At 46.1% G+C, this 23,564-nt stretch overlaps 1 protein-coding gene across 3 annotated transcripts in view; it reads left to right on the top strand.

Moving 5' to 3' along the window:
- Nucleotides 1-22,760, top strand: part of COQ8A (coenzyme Q8A) — a 97,422-nt gene extending 74,662 nt beyond the window's left edge. For all 3 annotated transcript variants that reach the window (XM_077813665.1, XM_077813664.1, XM_077813663.1), the window contains 10 exons: nucleotides 1,033-1,155; nucleotides 6,273-6,358; nucleotides 7,634-7,774; nucleotides 11,530-11,611; nucleotides 13,625-13,718; nucleotides 15,024-15,165; nucleotides 17,741-17,848; nucleotides 19,205-19,270; nucleotides 20,513-20,599; nucleotides 21,314-22,760. In XM_077813665.1, the coding sequence (XP_077669791.1) occupies nucleotides 1,033-1,155; nucleotides 6,273-6,358; nucleotides 7,634-7,774; nucleotides 11,530-11,611; nucleotides 13,625-13,718; nucleotides 15,024-15,165; nucleotides 17,741-17,848; nucleotides 19,205-19,270; nucleotides 20,513-20,599; nucleotides 21,314-21,607 (1,223 nt within the window). In that variant the 3' untranslated portion in view covers nucleotides 21,608-22,760. The remainder of the gene's footprint in view (nucleotides 1-1,032; nucleotides 1,156-6,272; nucleotides 6,359-7,633; nucleotides 7,775-11,529; nucleotides 11,612-13,624; nucleotides 13,719-15,023; nucleotides 15,166-17,740; nucleotides 17,849-19,204; nucleotides 19,271-20,512; nucleotides 20,600-21,313) is intronic.
- The last annotated feature ends 804 nt before the right edge of the window (nucleotides 22,761-23,564 follow it).

The raw sequence follows: 23,564 nt of genomic DNA, 5'->3' as shown, positions 1-23,564 counted from the left end.
GGAGAGCATATGCAAGTTACACAGAAGAGAAACCTAAAGATGCAACTTCAAGCTTTACACTTGCATATTAAACAAAGTCTCTTTTTTAATATAAATTACCTATTGTCTTTGAACAGTTTCCCTCTATAACAAAGGGCATGCAGGGAATCAGGAACAGCTCTCTGCTTAAAAGCTGCTCCTCAGTTTCTGGATACAAAATCTCTCAAGCCTGTTCTTTTAAAAGAACAGTTTTTTTGTCTTGGCATGGTGACTCATGGTTATTCAGAGTGATGGGAATTCCCATTTGTCTTGATGTCTTTCTGTTAACAGGTTTCAGAGTAACAGCCGTGTTAGTCTGTATTCGCAAAAAGAAAAGGAGTACTCGTGGCACCTTAGAGACTAACCAATTTATTTGAGCATGAGCTACAGCTCACGAAAGCTCATGCTCAAATAAATTGGTTAATCTCTAAGGTGCCACGAGTACTCCTTTTCTTTTTTCTATTAACACTAATGGTTAACCATTATCTTTTTCTGGGCTGGACAATGGAGGGGTACTTAAAGTTGGTTTTGTGTAAACAACTGGCTGGGGCCTAGGTTACCCCTCCCTGCTTGATTCCTTCACCGCCTTGTGAGATAGTTGCACCACAGTTAGTTTTCCTTTTATATATTTACATGCATACATTCATAACCATGACTGTATAATCTCATAATGACCAGCAAGCTCAAAGCATTACACTTTCATAAAAGACTGTACTTGACATATTTTTATACACAATACCATTGTATATAACCAGTTGATTCAGTCGCTTACTTTTGGGGGTTCAGACCCCCCTGTTCTTCCCTTGGGGTGTCTGGACCCTGACTGTCACACATGCCTCAAAGCTGCCTCTCCGAGGAGTTCTGGGAATGGCCTTATGCTAGATGGAGGATAAATGGGTATGCTGGTTTCTTGAGAGAAGGGGGGGTGTAGGTTAAAATAGGATGATGTGGTGGGGTGAAATCACTGGGATCCATAAAGCATTAAAGCATTTTAATCTCTCTTCCCGCTCTCAGGAAAGAAAGCAGTTTTGGATTCCAGCCCCTTTCTGTCAGAGGCCAATGCAGAAAGAATTGTGAGAACTCTGTGCAAGGTGCGGGGAGCTGCACTGAAGCTAGGACAGATGTTGAGCATTCAAGGTAAGTAAAGGTCTCTGGTGCTTCTCAGCTTTTATTTAGTGACACTCACCTGGGGCAGTCCACTTACTGTACACAGAGGGCAGGAAGGATGTGAAGTCATTGCTAATATGAGACACTGGACATCAAGATCAATTAACAAGCCAGCAGCACAGCAGACTGTCCTCAGTCAAATAGCTTCAAGTGAATGGTACAACAGGTTAGCTGAGCAGTTTTCTCATAGGAGAATGAAGATTTAAAAATTGCACCGTTCACTCTGATTAGTTCAGTTCCCTTTGGTTTCCTGAAGTGGTAGGGAATGTGGTTGTCGGACCCTTCTCCTTTGTACACACATCCATCCTCCTCCCACAGTGTTTATACTGTAGACATGAATTGAGTCCCGTATAGCCAAAGTCCAGTAACTACCTGAAGCCTAGTTTACCCTTCTGCAATTGTCCTGAAATAAGATGGCCCTATACCATGAGGATGAGTGAAGGCAAAAATCAAATCCTGAAACTTAACACAAGTGTTAAACTGAGTTTGGTTAAATTGAACAAGTAAACCTACCAGCCAGACAGAGAAGGCAGATGAGAGCACAGTCCTGCAACACAATACAAGCCTTTAAAGTACACCTCCAAATCCTTGCACTGTGCAAAGGTACAGATTTGTGCAGTGATGGTGTGAGTAGTTCTCCCTGGCTTGTTCACATGGTTCACTGGCCTGTGAACTCTCCTGGTGGCGAGAGACTGCTGCTTATGGTGACCCCAAACCTAGTTGGGTGTAGTAGGGAAATCTGAATTCCTATCTTGGCAAGAGTGATTGAAAAGTGAATGTTCCACCACCCTAGCTAATGCTGTGTCTGGGAAATGGTCTTCTGTTTTGTGTAGAGGTGAGTGTGACCTCATTTAACTTCTCTCCATGTACCAAATGCCTGGTGCCCTCCTCCAAACCCTTTATTTTGCTCTCTGTCTTCCTGCATATTCACATGTACATCTGCTATATTGAAGCTGGGTAGTTTTGGGTGACTGGATTGGTAATGAAGCCACAGAGACTTTCACTGTGAGATCAATTTCTGGGAACATATTATGTTCAAAATCTGTCTCAGAGCAGTGTTGACAAGCCAAAGGGCATGTCTTGTTGGTTGTTTCTCAGCTAGAAGAACCGTATTCTTAGAGTTAAAATGTGGAAAAGTGGGGACTGGATTGGTGGGACAATAGAACCTTTCATTTTCTGTTTACCAGTCAGTTTAGACTGTAGACTGTGATCAGATCACCTCTGAAGGATCTACTTGGGGAGAAGATTTGATAGTAGTGGGTTCTTTAATTTTGCAGACAAAGGCATAATGACATTTGTGGCTGGAGGTTAAAGGTAGACAAATTCAAACTAGCAATAAGGTCTACATTTTAAGTGCAGGTAATTACAATTGGAAGAGCTTTCCTAGGGATTTGACAGTTCTGTCACTTGATGTCTTATTTGGATAGATACACAGTTGTAGCAGCTTTGGTTTAAATTGACAGTAGTCCCTAAAATGCTTATCTTGCTATCTTAATACTGATTTTAAAAATATCAGTAGTAATGTTCGTTTTAAAGGTATTTTTAACTAGTTTTTACTCCCTCTATGCTGTAAAGGCAGCAGCCAGAAGCTGAATGGGTGGTGCCTGTATGTTCATTCTGAGTAGTGACAAAACAAAGTTCAGATGATTCAATTTAAACCTCTAGAATCTTTTCCCCCAAGTGGAAAGGCTCTGAGTTAACTGAAATGAATCAGCTGGAAACTAAATTCAGGATGTCCTTTCAACTGAATAAACTGGAGAGATAGTGATTGCTCCTAATATGGAGCCACTTGGCTGGTCAGTTTTATGCTGCAGCTCGAACTTTGCAGATGTTTACTTGCAAGGTTGGTTCCCAAAAGAGAGCTAGATACTTTTGCATGACTAGTAATATAGCAAGACCAAGGTCACTTCCCCAAAGAGCTCCCAATCTATAGAGCCAAAACAACAGAAAGATGATGTGGTTACTCAGTGAGGTCATGGGCAATTCCAGAGTGCTGAATTACATGTTGAATTTGTATTAAATAACTGACTTGCTTGTGAAAGAGTTAGTGTTTGGAGAGATTTGAACAGAAAAGGTAATGGCTTGGGAAAGGTTCTGGGGAACAAGGCTACCTGCAGTCAGAGAAGGGACCCCTGAACTGCTGCAGTGTCCTTGCATCTTTCAGGCAGTGGTCTGAAGTGGAGCTCTGTGTAGCTCAAACTTGTGTGTCACCAACAGAAGTTGGTCCAAAAAAAGCTATTATCTCACCTACCTTGTCTCTCTACAGGTTCCTTCTCAGTTGGGCTTTTCTAGCACATGAATGAGCCATAAGCTCATACAAAACTGCTGGAGGCTTTTAAAAAAAAAAACAAACAAAAGGGTGAAGACATTGCTAACAAAGGCAGCTGAGAGGTGGCAGTTCCTCCTGGGCTTTTCCTTTCCCTGACTTTTACCTTCCAGAAATGCCAGGGTAGATTTTAAAGGGCCTCTGAAGAGAGCACAGGCTGATGGGGAGACAGGTGGTGCTGAACAGAATCTATTTTTATAGAGTGATTCATTCTGAGCTCTTATCTGCAGCAGTTGATTCAATTTTACAGGCTACCATCTGTTTTCAGTTGCCTCACCCTCTGGAAACCCACTACCTTCTGTGGAGAGGTGCCAGGATGGAAGTAGAGTAAAGAATGGTATCTTTCTCCTCAACCTCTGCTCTGGTGCATGTTCAGGAAGAACTCTTTAGCCCTTCGCCTTGTGCAGCCAGTGATCAAATGTCCAGAGTTGAGTGAACCTTGATTCAGTGCATAGTCCTGAAGCCAGATTATTTGCCGGGGGGGATACACTTAAAATACTTTATATGTTAGAATGAGTTGCAATGGTCAAGTGCTTAGTCATTGGTCTATGTGCACTCATGTGTGAAATCATGGGGACAAGGGAGGACAGGTGCTGACCTGGATCTGAGGAGCAGAAGCACTTGATTTTCTTTCTTTCCTGCCTTCTAATAGAGTTAAACATTTACTAGCTGACTTAATTACTGTCTTTAATACTTGTAGGCAGTGTAGTTGTAGCCATATCTGTCTCAGGATAGCTCGAAAGCTTGTCTCACCGACAGGAGCTGGTCCAATAAAAGATATTACTGCATCCACCTTGTCTTTCTGATATTTATAGACCTTCAGGCATTTTCATGGAGTGGTTGCTATATTGTTACTGTGGGGGAAGATAGGGCTGCAGCAACTTTGTTGCTGACAGTAGTAGCAAATGTAGGTGCCACCATCCTGTGATGGATCTGATTCTTGGGCTGGCTGCTGAGATATCAGAGCTAGTGCAATTCCTGCCACCTTGTGGTCTGGCAGGGTCACATGTAAGGGCTAGTAAGCAGATCTACTCTGCCTTTTTTCCTTGATTTGTGTTTTTTCCAGGAAAGCATTAGGTATCCCCAGGAGAATAACTTGCATGTATGTCCTGGTATACCACACTTGTTTAAATCCCCTGGCCCTGGTTTTAGAAGTTGGCTGAGTTAGCAGGAACTGTTAGTAGCTCCTCTGAAGATTCAGGTGTGTGTGCACATGTGTTAATAAGCACCTTGGGACCACATTGACCACAAGTGCGTGCATTGAAGTCAGTGAGATTGCAGCTGCTTATGCCAGGGGTGTATTTGTCTCCCAGCCTGTATTGCTGGACTTTACAATGGCTTTGTTTAGCTTCTGGACAGTCTCATCAGTTCACCACTTAGTGGCTTAGCCTTGTTCAGCAGCACGTTTGTTAACGTTGTAACAGTCCTTTTTCCTGCAGTATTGCTGACTTCACTGCTGGCACTGTATTACTCTGCAGTCGTATCTGAGCTGGCATCTTTGTTGCATGGTTGACAGCACCATGCTGCTACCACAAGACAGTGGCTATCAAGCAACCTCAACTACAACCTATTTATGTGTAAATGTACAAAAAAATGTGCATTTCTTGGACATAAGTAATGATTATAACACTAATGAACTAGAAGTACCTGTTGCATGTCCAGCTCTCTCCAGGCATACAACTGCTGGGAACAGTGTCAGTTGTATGAAGAACCACTGTCCTCTCACTGCATGGACATCTCAGGAGATGCCGGGATTATTTGGTACAGCATCTGATAAAGTGTGCCAGTGTCTTGTCTTTGAAGTACCTTTCTTCCCCCAAGAGAGTGCACTCTTAAGTGACAGAGATGGAATCTCATTTTTTTTCAGCCAAAATTTGGTGCTTGGGCTGAGACTGGGTATTAATCTTTAGTATCACACAAGCCTTAGAGAAGTCCCAAGCAGCCATAATTAAGATTGTACACATTATGGTATAGTGACTGTATCTGGAAACGCGGTGCTAATTTTGGACATGTGGCGGATGGACCTGTGCAGTACATTGTGCTTTTGTGTTAAATGCCATTTCATTGTTTTGGATTTGTCCCGAACTACCACAGTTCTTAGTGAGGTGCAGCACCACAAATAATTCCTTCCCGCATTCCTGTAGCAGCAGGATTGCCATGGAACATGCTGCTGATTCATCAGCATCTTAGTGAACAAAGCAGGCAAACACTGGAAAACCAACAGTAGAATATAGTGTGTGCCAAGAGATTTTATTCTTACAAGTTTTTATGCTTCAGTTTGTGACTGTGATGGGGGTGGGAGGTGTGGAAAAGTACAGTACTGATCTGTTTCTCCAATGCTGCAGCACAGTCCTGGTCACTTTGTTCTGGTCTGGAGGGATGGGGACAAAATGCAAGTTGTGTTGTCCCAGCTGTTCTGTCCCCAACCACCCTTTGCTCCTGTTACTTCTCTTGTCACAGGATTTGTTCAGTTGTCTTTTTTTTTTACTGGTTACCTAACTTCCCAAATGTAATGCTCAGCGTGGGAGAGTCTAGAATAGAAATTCTTCCCAACACTGAAAAAAATGCCAATCATAATACTGACAGTGTAATCTTGGATTTGGCTTCTGTACTTGGCAGTACCCCGAAGAGCGGTAATTGGCGAGAGGGCTTTGGGCTACAGAGATGTATACACATTAGTCATTAGAAGCATGTTTATAAGTGTGAGTTTCTGTGAGTGTAGTTTGCTCTTTCTAACCAGCCTCAACTTTCCTCCTGGCAGATAACGCCTTCATCAACCCTCATCTCCAGAGGATTTTTGAGCGTGTACGTCAGAGTGCAGACTTCATGCCAATAAAGCAAATGATGGTGAGGAATATTCTGTCCTACTTAACGGGGCGAGGGTGTAGGAGTGGAATAAACACCCTGTGACTCGCCCCAGGTGAAGGCAGGGCCTGGTATTTTTAGAGTACTCTTTCAGTAAATATTTTGACTTTTATAAGACATGGGTGCAGCTAGTGGAGCTGAAAGGTTATACAAAACTTGATTAAGTGAGCTTTTCTCTTCCAGTAACTTAAACTCATCCACAGGAAATACAGAGAATACTCAGCACAGTACTGAATTAGTGCTGGGACCCACCACCCCCAAAGCTAAGCTGGCGTAACTGGGGCTGTTTATGTACATCACATTTTCTGTTTGTTATGCTTTTTTTCCCAGCCTCTCCCAATCAGGAGTGGGTTAAATTGCCAAAAGCACCTAAGTCCTATTTTCAAAAGTGACTTGGACACTTAGGCGCCTCAGACCCATGGAAAGTCAGTGGATGAAAGTTGAGAAGGTCAATATGGCAAAATGAAGATTTTAGCTAGTAACTTTTCAAGGTGAAATTTCACCCACTTTCAAGCAAGGTCAAAATGAAGCAAATTAGTTTTTTGCCATCCTTGATTTTTTTTTTTTTTTTTTTTAAACTACAAAGATCAGTAAAGGGGACTGAGGCAGATTAACCCATGAGAATTGTTGTTCCCCATAAGACTCTGACCCAAGTAAGCTTCCACACGTGTTTGGAGTGGAATGTGAAATAACGGGTTGACCGTGTATCAAAATGCTATTAAGAGCAGATTACAAGTACTGTTCTATATCCTGCACCTCCCTTGAGTGGTTCTGCCTTGAGCCTGGCTTGCTCTTGTTCAGACTGGCAGCATGGCAGAAAAGGATGTATAATGATGATGAAGGGAATATCCCCTTGCCCTCTTCCCCACCTCCCCCTCTTTTTCTGGAAGATGGTGAAAAACAACAAGATAAAAGGCATTGATACCCTGATGATCAACTCCTTCTGTAGCTGTGTTTTTTTTTTTTGTTTTAAGATCTTGGCCCTCTACTTGCATGTCTCTGTAGCTAGAGCAGGACTGTGGCTGTTTGGCTTGAGCGTGCATTTATTTGGAGATAGGCTGTGTTATATCTGACTAGATTTGCTACAAAGGGAAGATGATCTAGAAAGCATGGGGGCTTTCAGACTCTGAGGCTCTCCGAACCTTGCCAGGCATCTCAGAGGAACCGGGTGGCTTCCATCAGAGGGAAGTAAAATTTTGGCTCATATCCTAGCTTTCCTTTATCCTGATTTTTTTTTTTTTTTTTCTGTGTCTCTAGAAAACTTTGAACGACGACCTTGGTCCCAACTGGAGGGATAAACTGGAGTTCTTTGAAGAGCGTCCCTTTGCTGCTGCTTCCATTGGCCAGGTTCACCTGGCACGCTTGAAGAATGGTAAAGAAGTTGCCATGAAGATCCAGGTGGGTTTGCAATTTCTCTTAGTTCTAAGATGGGAACCATGAACTCCTGTTTGGGCCCTAAATCCCCTCCAGCTCCATTCCCCTCTACACAGACGTATCACATTTACTATACAAAGAGGGGTTTGAAGTGTTATGAATAACACACATGCCCAGGGCTGTGTTAATTAGGTGCAAGCACTTTTGCACCACTGTGTGGGTGCAGAAATTCTGTTGTCCACATATTTCTTTGCTTCCCCACAGAAAAAATGTCTTCTGAGGGGAAGCAAAGGGAAGCTTCAAGAGCAGTTGCTCGCTTCTCCCTGGCAGCCCAAAGCAGCCAGCAGAGATATAAATCAGCATGTGTGGGGAAGGGATGTGGGGCGGGAGGGTTAACTGTGCACATATGCATGGAGAGATGTCAGTCACTGAGGGGAGGAGTAGTGCTGGGCAGGTGTGCAAGCGAGTGAATATGAGACTGTCCCTCTGGCTTGCTATTGCTGTGTGCCTGGTGTGGAGGGACTCTGTCCCCTCAGGCAGAGCATAATGTAGTAGCCTGCCTGCTTAGTTGTTCCCATCCTTAGTGAATTCCCGCAGGAGCATAAAACAAGTATAAAGGTTTTAAGGCTCCTTTACATTGCCAGAGTGGTGTAAAGAAGCATTATTGTAAATGACAATATGGCCATATAAATACTTATGGTGCTTTAGTGATTAGAACTGGTCTAAATATTTGGACTGAAAAATTTTCCTATCAAAATGTGGTTCCAGGAACTGTTTACTACTGACCTTTCTGAAGATGATCAGTAGCCAACATAAATTGAGTTTGATTCCCCAGCCGTCACTTGCTCTTCAGTTGCCTCTTCTGTCATACTGAGCATATGGCTGTGTATATTTGTTGACTAATAACTAGAAATAAAGGGTCAATACTAGCTACATTACTATTAGACGAAGCGGGGTTGGGGACTTTCTCAAATGCTCCCCATTCTCCATCCATTGTATTGTAGTTTAAATAAAATACCAAAATAATTGAAACTGGCATGATTGTGTTATTTTGACTAATAAAATATGCAGAATTTTGCAGAATTTTAATTTTTTGGTACAGAATTCCCCCAGGAGTAAAGCACCTATTGGAAGGACAGGTTTCAGGTCTTAAACCAGTCTCTAGCTATTAGGGATTAGGATGAGATCTTCACAGGGGACAGACTAGCTCACTTCAGTCTGTTGTGTTTTATACTTCCTCTGAGGAATGTGGATCTGGCTGTTGTCAGACAACAATACTGGATTAGTGGATCGTGGGTCTGATCTGGAATGATAGTTTGTATATTCCTAATAGCATAAATGACAGTTGACTAATAGATCAGAATCCACCTGTAAGTGACTTATCTCATGAAAACAGTCCTCCTGACTAGTGCCCAGTGGCTGTTTTAAAAATCTTTGACTTGTGGCAGCCTGGTTGTCAGTCAGATTTGAAATGGCAGACGCTCAGCCATGTCGCAGCTCTCATGCATGTGAACAGTGTCTGTCAGAACAATACACAACATTGTTTACCTACGCACAATAAAACTGTAATTAAAGCAGTCAACAGGGGCAACACAAACTCTGTGTGTGTGTTCAAACTGGTTTCAATGTTGACACCAATTTGGTGCTTCTAATATAAATAAATTCTGTTGGAAGCGCTGGCTTTCAGTGTCATATGTTTGTAATCTAGATCAGTGGTTTTCAGACTTTGGATCACAACCTAGTACTGGGTCGCGGAATGCAAGGCACTGGGTTGCCTGGCAGTTGGCCGGTAAAAACTAGTAGTCCCTACCTGTTCTGACACCGAGCTGCATCATGGAAGTGGCCAGCAGCAGGTCTGGCTCCTAGGCAGTGCGGCTACGAGGCTCTGCACACTGCCCCCTGCCTTGAGCATTGGCTCTGCTCTCCCATTAGCCTGTTCCCAGCCAATGGGAGCTGGGGGCATGGTGCCTGTGGGCGAGAGCCATGTGGAACTGCTTGCATGCCTCCGCCTAGGAGGTGGACCTGCTGCTGGCCGCTTCCTGGGGGCAGCAGAGTCTGCAGTGCCAGGACAGGCAGGAAGCCTGCCTATGCACCCTGGCTGCACCACTGACCAGGAGCCAACGGAGGTAAACCTGTGCCCCAATTCCCTGCCCCAGCCCTGAGCCGCCCCCAAACCCGGAGCCCCCTCCTGCACTCCAAACCCCTCATCCCTTGCCCCAGCCCAGAGCCCCCTCCCACACCTGAACCCCTCATTCGCAGCCCTACCCCGCAGCCCTCATCCCTGCACCCCAACCCTCTTCCTGAGCCCCTCCCACACTCCCCAGCCCCAGCCAGAGCCCTCAACCTGCCGCACCGCAACCCTCTGTCCCAGCCCTGAGCCCCTCCCACACCCCTAACCCCTCATCCCCAGCTCCATTGGGTTGTGGGCATCAACAGTTTTCTTCAACTAGGTCACCAGAAAAAAAGTTTGAAAACCACTGATCTAGATGAATTAAATGTCCTCTTGATACAGATCTTAAGCCATATGTGCAAGTCTTGATGTTTCCCTCTGTGATCTGTCTCCACCTGGGTTGGTCGTTGTGTTTGTGGGCTCCTTTTGTAAGCAGGGGATATTTTGTGGATACTGGCTGGCTTAGAGGATTGGTGATGTGACCTAGAGTCTTTCATTTCTAGGACATTTGTTTGAATTCAGGCCAAGTTAATAGTGATGGAAGGTTATCATGGTATCATTTCAACTCCCAGTTGACAGGTGTTCAGATCACAAAAAACAGTGTAGAATTGGCTCCCTTTTTGACAGTCCTGTGTAGAGAAGTGAAATATTGAACAGGTGAGGAAACTGATCCAGGCTCTCACCAGTTCAGGGTTGGGGCACGTCAGCACACGGCATGTTATGCTTACCCTGCTGCTCTCCATGCACTTCTGTTCTGTGGATAAATAATGGACTTCAGTAAATCCTAACTGGTCATTTTACTTGCAGGGAGATTAGGGTAGAATCTAACATCTCTCTAAGGTGTTTGTTCTGTTGCCCATCGTCATATGTCTGACTACCTTCCAGGTAATAGATTTACGTAGTGAGGTCCATAGTGGACTTCTTAGTCCTTAGTCTTCTCTCTTCTGGTGTTATAGGAAGGTTTCAGAGTAACAGCCGTGTTAGTCTGTATTCGCAAAAAGAAAAGGAGTACTTGTGGCACCTTAGAGACTAACCAATTTATTTGAGCATAAGCTTTCGTGAGCTACAGCTCACTTCATCGGATGCATACTGTGGAAAATACAGAAGATGTTTGTTTTTATACACACAAATCATGAAAAAATGGGTGTTTATCACTACAAAAGGTTTTCTCTCCCCCCACCCCACTCTCCTGCTGGTAACAGCTTATGTGGATCACTCTCCACATAAGTGATCCACATAAGCTGTTACCAGCAGGAGAGTGGGGTGGGGGGAGAGAAAACCTTTTGTAGTGATAAACACCCATTTTTTCATGATTTGTGTGTATAAAAACAAACATCTTCTGTATTTTCCACAGTATGCATCCGATGAAGTGAGCTGTAGCTCACGAAAGCTTATGCTCAAATAAATTGGTTAGTCTCTAAGGTGCCACAAGTACTCCTTTTCTTTTTGTTATAGGAAGCTCGCTTGGGTGTATTTTTGAGGTGGGAGGTATTGGTGGCTATTGTAAGTGACATTCTGGTTATGGTAGAGAGTCCTGCAGTAGCCTAAAGGTGCACTAATCCTGGAATGTTCTGACTTCATTGCTGTCCTTGCCTTTCTTCTCCTGCAGTACCCTGGTGTAGCCCAGAGCATCAATAGTGATGTTAGCAATCTGATGACTGTCCTGAGCATGAGCAACATTCTTCCAGAAGGTAAAGTAACTGGCACACTGGCTGAAGCTTTCCAGGGGAGAAACATCCCTCAGGGTCCTGTGAGGCAAGGTTGGGAGGAGGAGAGATGGTTCAGACACCTACTAGTACTTCTCCTTGGTTACATAGCCACCGCCTTAACAATCGGCATCTGTGCTGGGCCTCTTTGCATCGCCTCTCCCCACCACCTATTCAGTGCTGCACCATCAGAAACATCAAGAGCTTGGGCCACTCCAGACCTGTCTTCTCATTGTGGTTGGCACAGCCAAGATCTTAGTCATGCAGGCATACGGTTTAGAGCCCTGCAGCCTGACCCAAACTCAGCTACAAATGCCTAGTCTGGGTCAGGTGGGAAAAGAACCGGGGGCTTTTGGGCTTGGGTTGGTTCTCCTCTTCCTGTCCGTGGGGAGGTGTCGTAGTGCGAATGCAGTGCAGCAGAAGGCGGTGCATATCAGGAGCAGTGTGTGTATTTGCTGTTGCTCTGACCTCACAAGCTGGAGTTGGCGGCAGTGACAGTGACTCGGTTTCACAGGGGAAGGGTTGGGTTGGATTGAAAAATGTGGTCAAGTCCAGGTGGTGGACATGGTCGAGTCTGTGGCATGGTAAAAACTAAGGTCTGAGCAGACTTCTAGGATAGTTACCCCCAAAAAAAGACTGAGCTGACCTTCACAGGTCATTTTCTTCCAGCATCCTAAACCGATTGTGGGAGGGAACAAACTCTTCATTTAAAGGGGTGCCCTTCCTAAGTCCCTTAAGCCAAAAACAGGCCGTGTGGAGCCCTTCGGAAACCTAGCGCTCCCACAATCAGAGCCTTAGCCAAAGAGGCAGATTATGTAAAAGAGAACATCCCATCGAGCTCTTTCTGGGTGGGGAAAGGCCATGGCACGTGGTACTGTTAGTCTCTGGACACAGATTTTTCATTCTCCAGAGAAACTGCCAATCTAGACTAGGCAGCAACAGCACCTGGGAGGAGGACTCCATTTGGAAATGCTGCATGCTCCAGAAGAGAGCACTGCACGCCCATGTGCAACAGACATGAGTCATTTCACTAGCATCAGCACAGGGAACTCTCCCTCTGCCCAGCTTTCCTGGTGTGGAGTCTGTGCCTGATGGGTGTGTTTTGCCTTTAAATGCTTTAATAATCAAATACCTATTTGGCTGGGGAGCCCCATGTAGAAACCGTCCCGGGCGGGGGTGCCTGTGCCAGGGGAGGGATGTATGCTTAATAGGGAGTGTACAAGGCCACCCCTTTCTCTGCCTGTTTGTGCATGGGGGACCTGCTGGGACTCTTGCCTAGCTTGAGCAGTGTCTGGGGAAACTTGCTTCTGGTGACTTCCTGGGCCTGTGTGCGTGCAGCGTAGACATTGGCTTATGGAATGTCTCTTTAATGCCTATTATTTGCCATCACAAATCCCAGGGTTCAGCAAAATCCATTCTCCTTCATGTCCTACAACTCTGTGCTCATTTCCTGCTCTCTCCAGCTATGGAGGTGAAGATGGCAGGGATGAAAATGACCATGGCCAGACCCTTCTCCTGAACCTGAAATACAAATGTGTGATCCCTGACAAGGGCATATGCATCCCCCTCCCGCCCCCCCCCCCCCCACTGTTGCAGTAGTTGGAGAGCTGGGTTGGATTTCTGTACATGCTGCTGTTGCTGCTACAAGTGTATTTGAAAGGGTTGCTGCTGAGTGAGAGGAATTATCCTGTCTGGCACCTGGGGAACAGGGTCCTGCATACGTGGCCCACAATACAATCCCAGCCCTCGCTGGCCTGGTGAACATAAGTTGCTTTTTCTGATCAGAGACTGAGGAATGAGAGTGAAAACTTGGTCACTGTGATTAATCATAGAATCTGAAATGTGAGCTGCTTGGGGAGGCTGCGTTGCCTTGGCTCCAAGCTGTTTGCCTTGCAAGTTCTCTTCTCAGCCAGTGGCTTGCTCCTTACTGAACCACTAAGCATTTCCTATGCCTGATAGTGCCTAAAGATCATCTTCCTTCTGCAATTCTGTTTCTAGGTCTGTTTCATGAGCACATGATTGAAGTTCTGAATAGAGAATTGGCCATGGAGTGTGATTACAAGAGAGAAGCTGCCTGTGCTAAGAAATTCAAGTGCGTTCACAGTGGTGCCCTCCGACGCTTCTCCCCCTGGTGCATGATGTTGGGAGGAGGGACCCCATTATTTAACTCCTGGTGCTAGGGCTTCTGCAGTGGTCTTGACTCCCAGAAGTTCTTGGGTGTGCCATGGGGGCAGGAGACGGGTGGGCACAGGGGGAAAGGGTAGTTCTTTAAGACTGCGGGAGTGTAAAATGCTCCCAGTCATCCCCAGTGTAGCTCCCTGCTTTTGGAGCTGGTTTTGTTGGTTGGACACCCAGTGGTGCCCAGCTAGGAGCAAGGCAGCAGCTGATGCTCCCTCTGATCCAGGGCACAACTGATGAAACTGCCTGTTGGCCACCTGGGGAGGGGTCCTGCCAGCTGCTGAGGCAGGACTGAATTGCTCTTTTGCCTGCTGGGCACTGCTGGCCTGGTGGTAGAAATGCGCTCGTATTCTTTGGTGACACAGTAAATGCCTCCCTTCAGACTTCTCAGCCCAGTGCGCATTCAGGTGTTTGATGCTAAGAGCACAGCTCTGCTTCCCTTGTCTCCACCTGCCCTTCTGTGGAGTGCACTCACTGTTTTATGTGGAGGAGAGATGGGAGACAACCTCCTCTTTCCCTTGGTGCCCCGCTTTGTCCCTGGGAAGAGCTGCTGGCTGGCTCTGCAGTGTACACGGCATTTGCCAAGGGGGCCATCTGGGCTCCTTGGGGTAGCGAAGGTTTAAAGGCTTGTGCCCTCATGACAGTGTCATCTGGTTCTTTTTTTAAATTGCCCCTGCATTCCCTGCTCTTTTCAGTCCTGTGCCTACTTGGTACCCCTGCAGGGGGCGCCCTCTCCAGGCACCCTGCTGCGCTACACATGTGCTCTCCTGTTGGGACGGGGGGAGGAGTTCCCAGTAATGAGATGTTTCCATCCCCAGTGGCGGCAGGTGTCACCCTTATTGCCTTCACTGCCAGCCTTGCTTCTGCATGCAGTCTGAACTCTATCAGGCAGAGAAAAGAGAATTTGGTGGGTTCCCCCATTTCCGGGGAGCTCCGAGCAATTCTAGTAACCACAGTCCTGGCTGGGATTAGATGGAGTCTTCTTTCAGAGCCATCAGTGGCTTGAACCAGCTGGAGTGGTTTCTACTGTTTGAATGTGAGGGATTCCTCTTTCCCTATCCCACATTGCAGGAGCTGGGGACCCCAGGTGGTGCCGGTGCAGGGCATTTGGGTGACCTGTAGGCAGCTGGTCTCTGCTTGTAAGGAGACTTTGTATTTGCAATGCTGCAGAAGTGACTGCCTCCTTGGGATCTCCTAACTCTTTCCTTGCTGTCCCCAGGGAGCTGTTGAAGGATCACCCTTTCTTTTACGTCCCTGATATAGTGGATGAGCTGTGCAGCCAGCATGTCTTGACCACGGATCTGGTGTCTGGGTTCCCGCTGGACCAAGCAGAAGGATTGAGCCAGGAAATCCGGAATGAGGTATTACACCAGCACTGCTGTCGCTGGGAGCTGTGCAGGGAGCCGTGTTTGCTTGGTCACTGTCTTGGGGCCTTCGTTTGTGACACTGACTTGGTCACTACAAAGTGCAAGGTGGAGGGAGAGCTGCTAGGGCAGGGGAACACTGACTCTTTCTGTGCTCTCTTGAGAGAGGCAGCTTTCGATTATAATTGGTGGGGCTTCTATGGATTGTAATGGTGATTGATTCTTGCAAGTTCTGTGATTGAGTTTAGGCCCTGTAAACTTTATGAATTATTACAAAGAGAATGGTCCTTCTCTCTGGGCTGGGGGAGTAAATGGCAGTAGAGCCTTGATTGTCCAAGAAGACATCTATGGGCATGTCCTGGCCCCCCAGCTCTTTTAGACTTTCTGTTGTGCTGTGTATCACTATACAGTTGAAGCAGCATGCTGTATTGCTACCCTAATGAGAGACAGCCCCTCTTCTCTACCTCTCAAGGGGGACCTGACCTTGGGAGAGGTTCCCTGCTTGTTGAGAGGGGCTCTTTGCTTGCAGTTGCTCTCTTGGAACAAGAGCACAGAAATGCATCGCTTCCCATTGCATTAGCAGTCAAACATAGCTTCCCCGGCTGGATTGGCTTGTGTAGCACAAGGGTATTGGAAAAGTACCTTTCAGTAAACAAGCAGAGGGGAGGGGAAGCAAGGGATGTGAAGGCATCAGTGCTGAATATAGCAAGGGATGGAGAGTTACAGCAGGGCAGGCAGCTCTGGCTGCTGCTCAGTTAGCAGAAATAACTGCCCTGGTATTTGGATTGAGTTGTTTATGGACTGGTGTGAGCTATCAGCTGTTAGCAGGTCACTGAGGAAGTGCACAGAGTATGTTCCTATAGATAAACAGATCCCAGCAACACACTGTACTTGGAGCTGTGCCAGATCCAGTTGCCTGGGCTGTTTGATTGTTTAGCTTGTCATTCGTGATAATGTAGCTGTTTGGTGAAGGTTTTTTAATAGCCCACCTGATGACAAAACATTTCCCACTTACAAATGGAGATGATGTGGGGTCTGTCTCTCACTCTGCACAGTGTCCAAGTGGTTGACTTAGTGACTCTCTAACCCATGTCCTCTTGGCCCAAATATGACTGTCTTGCACTAGTTTCGGCTTGTGTTCAGTGTTGCATTATTACTCTTGGATGGGGTGTTTAAAACCTGTTGCCTTCTTTCCAGCACTGGACAATAGCTGGATGCAAGCTAAAGGTTTTCAGAATAAGCAGGTGGTGATGCTGCCATTGTGACTAGAGGGCGTTTCTCTGTTAAACGGGCTCTGACACAATTGCCTCTCTATAAAAGAATCCTGTAGGATTTGAGAGTGAGACCCTTTCTATAGGTTCTTTTTGAGCAATTGTATAGAAAACTCTATATTGCAGCATTCTACGTAAGGTTCATAACGCTGATAGTCTCGTTCCCTATTACTTCCTTAGGTTTTTAAGGATAACTTCTTGAGAGCCCTGTTAAATGTCTATAGAACTTCGTAGATTTCATCCTGACTAAGCTCTACAGGATTCTTTCACAAGGGTGAACTATAATTGCTGCTCCACTGGCCTCCCCAATCTCTGCACTGTTGGATCTCCTTACATTGTGAAGAGCTCCCCTTACTGCCCTGGGGACACCAGGGAGAGACTTTCTGTGAGAGATGGTAAATCCTGTAAAAGCTGGGCAGGCCAGCAGAACTGAAAGGAACTGTCTATTCACGTACCTTCAGTGATGATCGATCTCTCCCCACCCACCCATGTTCATGCCCTCTGGAGGCTGCTGTCTGCAACTACCACTTAGCAAACTTCCTTCTAATCAGCAAGGAAAGCATAGTACAGATATGGTATCTCACTACATGGGGACTGGTAGGGTGCTGATGCTAACCTCCAGGCAGCCAGAAAGTCTGTGTCTTACAGTTAGCACTAGTGTAGAATTTTGCATCGAGGTTCTCTGACTCCAGCAGTTAGCAAGGGATCACCACACCTGCGGAAAACGAGGACTTCCCTTCATTGTATCCTGTGGAGCCTTTGGGACTGGGAGCAGCTAATAAATGCTCAAGCTGAATTTTCCATAACTTTATTCAAAGCTTCACTTTTTAGGAAAAAGAGGGGCCTAAGTAGACAACAGGGGCCTGGGCATGTGTTGGGCATATATGCTTGCACATGCTACCTTTGACTCTAAAAGAACAGTAATCGGCACTTGAGGGAGATGAGAAATTGCCATGAGGAGTCAGCCGTAATGGGGCCTCTAGCCTCTTGTCAGCAGGTCAGCTAGACAAGTGCTAGTGTTAAATGAGGCATGTGGTTCTGTAGCAGCTTCCTGCACAGACCTCCCACTGGTGGCTTGAGGTCGGTGGGTGTTCTGTGCCTGGGGGAGAATAGTTCAGATGTGTCTCAGCACCAGTAGAGGCAGTGGTACCACACTGTTACTCCCTCAGCACCTGCCCTGGCCAGTTGCTGATGTAGTTCCTGTGTACTTAAATCTGGGGCGGGTGGTGTGTCTGACTTCGATAGCTGTGACTTGCTGCTTTCCTCGCTCATTTTCTGTCTTCCTCATTGTGCTTCCAAAGATCTGCTCCAACATTCTGATTTTGTGCCTGCGGGAGCTGTTTGAATTCAGGTTCATGCAGACTGATCCGAACTGGTCTAACTTCTTCTATGACCCTCAGCTGCACAAGGTAAGCCCAGCAAGTCCTATACTAAGCAGGAATTTTTGTTTGACACTCTCCCCACTCCCAAAGCTAAATAGTCTCCTATTGAGCCTCTTTTATAGATCCTTCTCTTTCAGACCAAAGGTAGGCAGGGGTTGTGGTGCCATAGTGGGTTATCTTTCAAAAAGGGGTGTGAGGTCTTCACAACACTGCAGTCTGTTGGGGGAACAAGTAGGCTTATTTCAATGACCTCTAAAGAGCTGGGACTCTGGCCTTTTGTTACATTGTGTGAAGCAATGTTGTACCATGCTCCTCAGTAGCAATATGCTTATGCTGGAGTCTAAGGCTTTCTAGTGGGAGGAGGGAGTAAGATCTTACATACCCCAGTTCCATTGACCGCTGTCTCCTAAAAGTGAAACTTCCGGTCACAGTAGGCAGAGGTGCCAGCAGAACCAGCTGTCTTGCCAGCACCCTCGGAAGACCTCTGCATGGGTAGGGCACCAGTTTTTACGTGTCCTCCAGCTTCATTACAAACAACGAAGCATAATGGGATATATCAAAGGATGTCTCATTTTGCTTCCTCAAAGGGCTGAGAATGAACATTGCTGCCATCCAGCCATGCTGATGGAATCTGCCTCTTTCGTCATTCCTCATCAGCTGATGGTGGGGGGAGAACGGGTCCCTTTTACCCTGGCTGCACACCCACTCTGCCCCGTACCCAGGACCAGTCTCCTAAGACTCTGGGTCTATTCTGACTTTACTGAAACCTGTCCCTGAAAAATCACAACCATGTGTATTCTCTACCATAAGAACAGTTAAGGTATTATTGAGCAAGGGACACCTCAGTCAAATGCTTGCCATTTGTACTATGCTAAACATATTGATATCTAGTGAGGTGATCCTGTATGGTCAGAATTTCTTTCCTCATGCTCCAGGGGTCTGGCTGCTGCATATATCTGTGCCCTTGTCAGGTAGGTTTGGAAATGGTATTGGTGCTAGGAGCTGGCTGAATTCCACGTTTGTAAATGCTTGAAGCAAGGTTCTCTGCTGATGTGCTCCAGAGTAGAACTCATTGGTGTGGGAGATACAAACCCATCAGATATCATAGGTGCTGCCTCCTCTGCTGTCTGAGCATATGTATGTGCCTAGGAATGACTCTCTAATGTGCCATATGCTGTGAATATGTTACTGGGTTTAATGTTGCCAGTCATAACCAGTAAGGAGGGAGTTAAGTGGAAATTCAGATGCTTTGGACCAACCTCCAGCCCCAGGTGACTTGTGACAATTGAGCTAAATGAAACCACTGCCATAGGCTTCCCATGCCAGGCTGCACTCTTTTGCAGTGGTTTCTAGTATAATGCAGAAGCATTTATCCATATCCAGGTGGCCCTGCTGGACTTCGGCGCATCTCGTGGGTTTGACGAGGACTTCACTGACCTCTACATTGAGGTGAGGACTCCAGCTGCACACGCTGCCTTGTTGCGCTAGGGAGAATAGTGTCACTTGCACAGCCCTGCTTAACTCAAGGCTCTGTCGGGTCTCAAGATCTTGCATGTTTGAGGTGCACTTCTGTTTGCAGCTGAATCTACTCTTGGGAGGAAACCTGGCCTGGGGCAGGTTGAAGGAGATCATGACACAGCTTTGCCCGCTTCTCTTAGATTCACCTGTCTCCCTTACAAACCTGCTGATATCCCAGTTGTCCTGTTGTAAGTTTACATCACAAACAAGGAGGCTGAGGCTGCTGCTCTGTAAAGGTCCAAGTCCTGCCCTGGGTTTCCCCTGTGTAACTCCACTCTACTGGGGTGTTCTTGAGAGTGGAATTTGGCCCCACAGGTCTCAGGGAGGAAACAACACCTCCCCGTCCCATCCCAGTTACTTTGTGTTCCCTGAACTCTTAGTCTTGTGTCTGTCTCCAGCTTGGGGAATGGGGGAACCTACAGTTGGCTACTGCAGACTAGTGTGGCTGCAGTTGAGCTGCTGTCCTGCTGTATAATAGTTATGTGATAAGGACTTGGCTGCCACAGTGACTTCTCTCCTGAAGTTCCAGTCTCTTTCATTGATTTCTCAACACGCACAAACCCTACTGCAGTGAATTGAAATATTGTTTTCTGGAAGATCTGAGCAGTAGTGCTTATTTTAAAGGACACGGTACCTTTCTCCCTGCTGGGAATTCAGCGATATGGGTGAAATGCATGGACTTGGAGCATTTCATACTCTGCTCATCTCCTGTAACTTCAGCCTGCTTATAAATTGCGTGACAAAGCCAATTAATATCACTAAGCCACTTTAATTACATGTCCATTCCTTTATCAGAGCACTGAATTCTGTACTTCATAAAATAAGTCCAAATAGCTGGGGCTTGCCATCTCTCCTAAAACTGCTGGTGCCCCAAGCAAGGTTCGGTTCTAGAGTTCCACAGGAAGCCAGGCCACTTGTTTTGTGGGCCACTGAGTACAGTCCTGCTAGGAAAGGCTTTTTTGCAGCAGATGTGTTTCTGCAAATAATTCTGAAACTGGTCATCTTCCAGATTGGTGCCATGCAATCCGCAAAACAGTTGGGGGAGGGGCAAGGAAGAGTGTGAACCTAATCAGGCTGCTTGATAGCAGATGCTGCTGCAACTGCTTAGTAGCATAAAGGCATGTTGAATGCAAGACTCCTGTCTCCTTGTTTGATGGTGTTCTTCCTGTTCAGGTAATAAAGGCGGCTGCAGATCAGGACAGAGAGACAGTTTTGAGGAAGTCGATAGAAATGAAATTCCTTACTGGTTACGAAGTCAAGGTATGGAATGGAATCCTTCCCTATTATTGCTGGCCGGCTGCAGAGCTCTTGGGTCTGATGTTCTGTAGATCCTGTAATAGGGAAAAGCTAGCGACAATCCATAAAAGCTGCACTCTTGGGGTTGGCAGCGGGAAGGAAAGGATACAGGATTTCTGTGACACTGCTAATTCAGCCTCTCTTCAAATCGAGCTAGAAATGAGGAAAACTACAGTACTGGCTATAGCCAGGATGTATTTTATCCAAGCTTCTCCCTTCGCTTCCTTTGCTGCAGCAAAGCCACTTTCATGTTTTATATCTGTGCAGCACGGGCTTTGATGAGAGCCCCACACACATGCCCAAGGGCAGAGTAAGAATCTGTATCCCTTTCCCCAGGGCATGAATACACCTGTAAATAGTGTCCTTAGTGCACAACTCTCTGCATTCCTCCTGGTGACTCCCTCCCATTATCCCAGCTGAATCCTCCATGTTGCAGTCTCTTGAGATCTTGTAACTCAATGGCCAGAGGTCTCCTGTGAGACTCTAATACAGCTGTAAGTGAACAACTCTAGAGTTTCTCCGGGTCTCTGTGCTGGAGACTGAACTTTACCTCAGGCAGGGCACCACCTTTCCCTTGCCTACTGCTGAGTGCTAGCCCCCTGGTCTTTTCCTCTGTTAAAAGCAGCTGGTGCTGGAGTCATCCTTGTGTGTTATTGACTCCTCTTTGTTTTTGGGCAGGAGATGGAAAATGCCCACTTAGAAGCTGTTCTCATCCTGGGAGAGGCTTTTGCGTCTGAGGAGCCATTTGACTTCGGCACCCAGAGCACCACAGAAAAGATCCATGGTTTGATCCCGGTCATGCTGAAGCATCGGCTTGTCCCTCCGCCAGAGGAGACCTACTCTCTCCACCGGAAGATGGGGGGCTCTTTCCTTATATGCTCCAAACTGAAGGCCAAAATCTGCTGCAAAAACATGTTCCAGGAGGCCTATAGCAAATACTGGAGCAAGAGGGCCAAGGAGCAGAAGCAGTAGTGAAGATGAACTAAGTGTCTCGTTCTTAAGGCCCAATCATACTGTATCTAGCAAAGAGCAATGTAGTCTGTCACATCCCCACATTCTCATCTCGAGATGTAGCAGCCTGTGTGCTGGAAGTTCAATGTTTGTTTCACAAGGACAAAGTCTTTCTTTAACACAGCGTCTGTCCTAGACTCTGCCATTAGATTCCCATGGCTTACAGGAATTGTGTCCTCCTGAGGTGGTGGGGCTTAGTCTGCTGTGTTCTTCCACACTGTTCAAAGCACCAGCCCGCTATCTCTAGTGCATTTTTAACATTGATGGTGGCTGCATACTGTGGTTGGGTTTTTATAATGTGTTTGGTGGGGTTGAGAGGAGAGTTAGAACAAAACCAGGACTAGTTTGTATTGAAACCTGTTTATAATTCTCTGAAAATCATTTTAAAAAATACTCCCCCCCCCCCCCTTTCTTTTTGCTAAAGTGGAATTTGAATGGTTTTCATACTGTGAATTATAGAGTAACATACCTGGTAACCTACAACAGACTCCTGTTTTGTAAGATGAATGGTGGCAGTCGGAGAAGCCTGGATTTTACTGACAGGGATATAATGTAAGATGTGTACACATAGGATGAAATTTTATGCCTTCTGCCTCCCTTTCTGTCTTCGGCTTGCAAGCTAAAACTAGGAAGCAAAGAATTAAAGTATCTGATGCAAGGGGTGCCAACATTTATATTTAAATATATCCACAGAGAACGCCTGCTCAGAAAGTCAGTCAGTTGTTTTTTAATTTTGAGTTGAATGTATAAGCAAAGGAGCTGTGTATAAGCACGAATAGTGGGAATCTTCCCTCGCTGGTATGTATCGGCTCCCCTGATGGCCAAAGCCCCGACACTTCTTGGCTTGTTAGAGTCCCAGCAAAGAAACTAGTCTCTTTGCCTTCCTGTCTGTGCCCTCCAGTGCAGAGTTTGAGGGAAGGGGGAAACATACTCTGGGATTCTCTTATCCTCTTATGGGCATTTCAAGCTTTTGCTGAAATGTGTACTACATGTTTATAGCCAAATGCACAGTTTTAAAGAATTGGAGTCAGACTAGCAAACTTAGCTTGTTAGGGTTTTGTACAATTCTTGTATCTGTATGACTTACTGATTTCAATAAAAAAGTGCTTGTGCAGAGGGCTTCTGCCTGCAGTTATTCCATCTCCTCTGCTTCCCATGACCAGGGTAAAAGAACAGCAAGTGGCAACATGCAATTAGAGAGACTCTTTTACAGTATGAATAGAAGAAACTGGGCCTGGAGGAGAAGGGTCAGAGAACCTTTTCTAGTATTTCTTCCATTCTTTCCTGGAAGGGCAATGTCATTTTGCAAAAGAATCACTTCTATCAGTGCCTTTTTCAGTCTCCATGGCCTGGTAATGGATTTGAATGTCACCTTATTACCAGCCTCTTGGAGTGGACACATTCCATCCTTCCTTCCCAGACACATGGAGGAAAAACTTCCCCTTGCATTAATGCTTTAACTAAAGCCAGTGGTGCCGTTCTGCTGTGTCTGGATGGTACTGGGTGCTTTGAAAGGGAATTACTTCCCAGCAGGATCAAATGGAGTAGGGTCAACACTGAAACTGAACAGCTGTCAGCTTGTTGGTCTGCCCAGGATGGGAAAAGGCAGTGGGTGGATGTGTATTTTAGACTTTCAATACACTCGGCTGACTGTTAAACAGAATTGGGCCTATCTGCTAGTACTTCACAGGCACTAAACACAGAATTCGTAAACATGAAGATGGAATATGCCCCGTCCCTCGGTTTTGCATTTATCCAGCCTTCTGTAATCTGGTAAGTGTACAAAGTTTACCTCTCCTGCAGACTATAAAAAAAAAAGTGTGTAGGAGTTTAATCCTGTTTGTGTCTAATTTAACCTTTTTTCCAAGCTCACGGACAAAATATGGAAATCGCTTCACATGGAAGTTACAGCCTGCTT

The sequence above is a fragment of the Eretmochelys imbricata genome, chromosome 3, assembly GCF_965152235.1.
Source record: "Eretmochelys imbricata isolate rEreImb1 chromosome 3, rEreImb1.hap1, whole genome shotgun sequence".
NCBI classification, from domain to species: Eukaryota; Metazoa; Chordata; order Testudines; family Cheloniidae; genus Eretmochelys; species Eretmochelys imbricata.
Note: the sequence above shows the minus strand (reverse complement) of the source record. Positions and strands in the feature narration are given on the sequence as shown.